At 47.4% G+C, this 5647-nt stretch overlaps 1 protein-coding gene across 3 annotated transcripts in view; it reads right to left on the bottom strand.

Annotated features, from left to right (window-relative positions):
* Positions 1 to 199: 199 nt before the first annotated feature.
* The window catches only part of znf142 (zinc finger protein 142), an 8088-nt gene continuing 2640 nt past the window's right edge, over positions 200 to 5647 (bottom strand). For 2 of the 3 annotated variants that reach the window (XM_008404221.1, XM_017302467.1), the window contains exons 5-8: positions 4944 to 5121; positions 2149 to 4717; positions 1143 to 1248; positions 200 to 1067 (exon numbers count right to left, since the gene is read on the bottom strand). In XM_008404221.1, the coding sequence (XP_008402443.1) occupies positions 547 to 1067; positions 1143 to 1248; positions 2149 to 4717; positions 4944 to 5121 (3374 nt within the window). In that variant the 3' untranslated portion in view covers positions 200 to 546. The remainder of the gene's footprint in view (positions 1068 to 1142; positions 1249 to 2148; positions 4718 to 4943; positions 5122 to 5647) is intronic. The other variant, XR_533220.1, reaches the window with a different exon arrangement.

Here is a 5647-nt window from a genome sequence, read left to right as displayed (position 1 = left end):
GTTTTTAAGCTCTTGCTAATGGTGTTAGCTCCTGCTAAAGTAATAAACAGTAGATCACAAGCCAGTCCCGTTGGTTTGATATCTCGTGTTTAGCAGTTTTTCTCAGTTTAGACGTTTCTGTTTTTAGACTCCAGTTGACTATAAACTGCCTGCGTCACCGGCCCAGCATGCACTGCAGGTGGTAATAAAGATGTACAAGTTTTAAAGTAATTATGAGTTTTTATTCATCACAGTTTTTAGGTCAGAAGGAAAATGACTGTATATTTAGTGGTAGATCCCTCAGATGTTTTCATGTAGAGTCTGAACATTTCGCTGCATGTTAACCTGCCTGAACGAACAGCAACATAACGACGACTGTTGGAAACGAATGTACAAAATGCCAAATATCAGTATTATACATGTAAAAATAGACCTTATTAAAAACAGTGTTAACTGATGATGTTCTACCTTATGGCTCATTTCTTTGTTCATAAACACAACGTTTGCTGTTTTTTCCTCAAATGGAACCAAGAGTCGGCCCATAAATATTCATACATCTCAGGATCTTCACTGGGTTTCGGTGTTTAGTTTTGCAGCTCCGTCTCCTTCAGAAACAGCCTCTTCTTCCCTGGCTGGAGGACGCTGCTCCCTGACCGCTGCGGCGTGTGGCGCCCCCTGCAGGGCCTCCTTCAGGGTGAGGATGCTCCGGTCTGAGTCCCGCAGCACGCCCTGCTCCGCCGACTCCTCGGGATGGTGCCTCTGCAGATGTTTGACCACCTGGAACCGCTGCTTGGCTCTGTAAGCGCAGTGGCGGCAGGAGAATGGCCGCTGCTCCGTGTGGGACAGGAAGTGATGTCGGAGACCCGCGGGCCACCGGAATGATTTCTGGCAGAGTCCGCAGACGTACGCTCGGTCGTCCGTGTGCTTCTTCTGGTGGGTCTTCAGGATGAAGCTGGTTTTAAAGGCTTTGCCGCATTTCTCGCAGACATAAGGTCGGAGGTCGCAGTGCTGCGTGTCCCGGTGTGCGCGCAGGGCGTCTGCTCGGTTGGTGCGATACCCGCACTCATCACAGGGGTATGGTTTCTCCCCTGAAGGATTAAACAGCAGATATGTCAGATTACCACTTTATTCTCGTGTTATTACCGTGTTTGTGCCGTTCGTACCCGTGTGCTTGGTCATGTGGTACTTCAGCTGCGTCGCCCATTTGCATTTGTAGCCGCATTCTGGGCAAAGGTACTTCTTCTCTTCTTGGTGAACTCTCATATGCAGCTTCGGTAGAAATGAGTGAAAAAATAGATGATTCTTATATTATTTACAGCAAAGCAGATAAATTCAGCCTAAACACACAGCAGACATCATATTAGTGAGGTGAAAAACCTGAATGCTGACCTCAGGTCAGATCTACATGAAGCAACCGGAGAAACCTCCACAAGCACATCATAAACATTAGCTATGCTAACGCTAAAGTGCAACACCAACATGCTAGCTCGCAGAAGCATTCTAGTTAGCATGTTGGTTAACTACAACTTTGACTAGGACAACTAGTCCTAGTCAAAGGACTAAGATGTAGCTGCTAGGTTAGCAGCTACATGCTATATTAGCATGTAGCTAATATTAGCATGTAAATGCTAATATAGCATGTAGCTGCTAGAATTTTCTGGGTACAGAAAAAAATATACATTTCTAAACATCATGTATGGAGAACGAGAGGAAACAGAAGTGCTGTGTAAACAGTCTTCACCTACTTCAAAATAAGAGCGCGAGTTTAAATGTCTACTTAAAAAAGAGAAGCACTTTAGAATTTATCTCGAAAAAATTATTCACGAGGAGCTGAGGGCACTAAATGTTTTCAGTGTTGGTGAAAATGCTAAAGCTTCCAACGGTAAAGTAGCTCCGTTATTGGCGTTTTAGCGGTTTGACTATGTAGAGCGCAAATCAATGCTAAGGGCCGATTGGGCAGAACTTCAACCATTAGGTAGCAGCAAACTGCCTCTAAGACGATGCTTGGTATGTGTAGAATTTGCATCAATGGGCATTAGCGTAACATAACCAACTCCGGCAGGATTAAGACCAGAAGTGGTTTGACGAAATTTCGCAATGACAATCTACAACCTATTTAATACAACAAGAAAGTGGCATTAATTTTGATATCTGGGTGTTGGTCTCTACCTTCAGCCTGGACGGGTCTGAGCAGGCGTAGCTGCACTGCTCACAGCTGTACGGTTTCTCCCCGGTGTGAATGCGAATGTGCCACGTGATCTTCTGCTTGTTCCGGGTTGCGTACTCGCAGTCTGTGCATTTGTACAAGCGCTTGCTCCCATGTGACCGGAGGTGCTGCTCCAGCACCAGCTGATGCCGACAGGTGAACTCACATGTGCTGCAGCGCAGAGGCTTGTCCTCTGATGACCCCCCCTCATGTTGGCTCAGAAGGTGCTGCGCTAGCAGCGGCCTTGTTTTGGCTGCGAAGGGGCAGAGCTGGCATGGGTGTGCCAGGTGAGTCCTCTGATGAAGGCCGAGGCTTTCTTTAGTCTGAAACTCCTCCTGGCAGGTGCTGCACTGCAGCTCCGGGTGTCTGCTCTGCTGGTGCTGCTTCAGTGTCCCTTCGCTGCTGCATGTAAAGTCACACTTCTTGCATGAAAAGCAGGCCTGAAGTTGGTGCGCCCGTTTGCAGTGGTTCCTCAGAGCAATCTCAGAACTAAACCGAGCGTTGCAGTGACTGCAGATGTGCTGCAGCTCCCCTGAGTGGCACCGGCGGCTGTGACGTCTGACGTCGTCGAGAGCGTAGCCGGCGAAGTCGCACAGCGGGCAGAAGTGTGTGGGCTGTTTGTCGTGGATGCGTTTCTTATGCTGGCGCAGTTTGGACACTGCGCTGAAGGTTTGGTGACAGGCGTCGCAGCTGAGACGGCCGACGCCCGTGTGCAGAGACTCGCTGAAGGAACAGCGGCTGCAGCGAAACGTCCGCGGCTGCTGGCAGTGCAACCGATCCTCTACTGGATCCTGAAGCTTTTCCTCCTTGTGACGGGACAGAGAACGTTTGGCTGAATGAGGGCAGCTGGGACACCAGGCCTCACATGGCTGCAGACGGCCTTTCCTGTCGGTCACAGCTCTTCTCCGACTACATCTTAATGCAGAGATTGGTCGGTTTTCTCCTGAACTGCCATCGTTGGTCTTTCCTACATGGTCCTCCATACTATTGAGTTTTTCACTCCCTTCTTTGTCCGTTTCAGAAACGATCTGACCTGAAGTCTCTCTGCAGGTCTGGAGGTGTTTTTTAAAGGTTGCCAGGTTGGCTGAGGAAAAGCTGCACAGCTCACATTCAAATGTACCGTCTTTTTTAACATAGAGGGCTTTGCTCTGTGATGTTTTAGTTGAAACTTTCTTTGTATTTGCCATGATTTCACCAGCCTGAGGTTCTGATACGGTGGCTGTTTGGATCTGGGCGGTGCGCGGTTCTCGTTGATGTTTCAGTTCTGTGGACGTCTCGTTTGCAGAGGACAGAAGTTCAGTCTGATGTGAACTTTGTGGTGGTTCGGATTGTGCCGGCGCTGCAGCAGGACGTCGTGGTGAAGCCGTGTTGGGTGGAGGAGCAGGATGCTGATTTTTAAGGTGGTGATCGAACCTGCGCCTCTGTTTGAATCGCTCCCCACAGGACGGGCACTCGTGTCCCTTCGTCCTGCGGTGACACAGATGTCTGCAGTGCTGGTCCAAAGCCGTCTCCTTGCTGGTTACGTAGGAACATTTATCACAACGGTAAACAGCTTCCGACGGCACCGCCAGCATCTGGACCCGTCCCTCTAGAACCATGGCGTCTGCTTGGTCCTTGTCGTGTTTCCTCAAAGCTTTCAGTCGGACCTCAGAGGGTGACGGGTCGGTTTCCTCGGCTGCAAAAGCAGAACCGATAGATGAAACTTTATTTGCCCCCTCAGGTGTGAAGGTCCGATCGTCCACAGACTCAACAGATCGACTCGGGTTGGTCGGAGGCTCACTTGCATCTTCCACGTCACTTTGCTCACCAGGTCCGTCTTGCATTCCCAGGTCGTCTTCCTCCATTGAGCTGGCAGGTGAGGACGGGTCTAACGCGGTTGAAGGCGGTGTGCTGTGGCGGTTTCCGTTCTCATTTCTTAAAGCTGTGTTTTGGTCCTCGACGGTCGGTAGAGTGGTCAACACCAGAGTGCAGTACCGCTCCGGACTGCTGGCGGATCTTTCAGAAACGGCTTCATGAACCGAACCGTCGGCAGAGCTTCCTGTGCAGGGATCGGCTCCCGACTGGTTCTGCTGTGTACCAGCAGCTGGTGGTTTGGACTTCCTGTAGAAGTCCTCCATGAACCCTGCTGAGCTCCTCTCCTTTTCCTTCGCTGCGTAGTTCTCCAGCCAGGCTGCGTCTCCAGGGACGTAGCCGTGGACCTTCCTCTTGTGCAGGAAGAGGCTGATGCTGCTGTAGGACGAGTAGGAGCAGAGCGCACAGCCAAACTCCTTCAGCTTGGTGTGTTTGCAGTTCTCGTGGTTCTGGAGCGCCTGCCGGTACCAGGTGGTGTATGAGCAGTACTTGCACTTATATGCAGCAGACTTCTTCTCCTGTCCAGAGTGTTTGGCCAGCATGTGGCTGCGGAGCTCATACTTGCGCTTGCAGGCGTAAGCGCAGATCTCACACATGAGGGATTTAGGTTGATGCCGTAATTTGTGACTCTGAAGCTGATCCATTCGGTGACATCGGTAGGAGCATTGATCACAGGAATATCTAGGAGAGACGGACAAAATCACAGCCAATAAAACACCAATAATTTGGGTCATCTGACCTTTTAGCAGAGGAAAAACCTGGTTCATATTTTGAACATGCATTTATAATGCCACATTGTCAAACTAAATAAAAGGATATTTTTAGGTGGCTAAATGTTTTTGTTTCCACAATAAACAAAAGGATCAGTAGAAAAGTGTGTTTGTCATGTCTGTGGTTTTGTTTGTGCCTGAGGTCTCCGGCGTGTTTCCTCATGTGGACGGTCAGGTAATGCTTCCACTTGGTGACGTATCCACACTCAGCGCACAGGAAGTTCTTGTGCTCAGCGTGAACCAGCATGTGTTTGGAGAGGTACGACTCGTCTCTGCAGCTGAACTCACACAAGCTGCACTTGTGAGGTTTCTGACCTGCAGACAGCAGACAGACGTCACGGCGTTTCGGCCGCAGCCAGAGAAACTCGACCAGTTTGTAAAGTCAGTCAGAAAATAACAGCAATAATTTGGATTATTTATCCTGTTCAAAAAATGGGGGTTCATTTTTCACCAAGTTATTAATTTACTTATAAATGTCACAATTTCAAGCTACATAGTTAGTTAGAAAATTAAATATTTAGCTTCAAATTAAATATTTAGCTTCAAATTAAATATTTAGCTTCAAACTAAATATTTAAATATTTAGCTTCAAACTAAATATTTAGCTTAAAGCTAAATATTTAGCTTCAAACTAAATGTTTAAATATTTAGCTTCAAATTAAATATTTAGCTTTAAGCTAAATATTTAGCTTCAAATTAAATATTTAGCTTTAAGCTAAATATTTAGTTTGAAGCTAAATATTTAGCTTCAAACTAAATATTTAAATATTTAGCTTCAAACTAAATATTTAGCTTCAAACTAAATATTTAAATATTTAGCTTCAAACTAAATATTTAGCTT

This window comes from Poecilia reticulata, linkage group LG2, assembly GCF_000633615.1.
Source record: "Poecilia reticulata strain Guanapo linkage group LG2, Guppy_female_1.0+MT, whole genome shotgun sequence".
Classification (NCBI taxonomy): domain Eukaryota; kingdom Metazoa; phylum Chordata; class Actinopteri; order Cyprinodontiformes; family Poeciliidae; genus Poecilia; species Poecilia reticulata.
The sequence above is the reverse complement of the archived record's forward strand: the minus strand, read 5'-3'. Positions and strand labels throughout refer to the sequence as shown.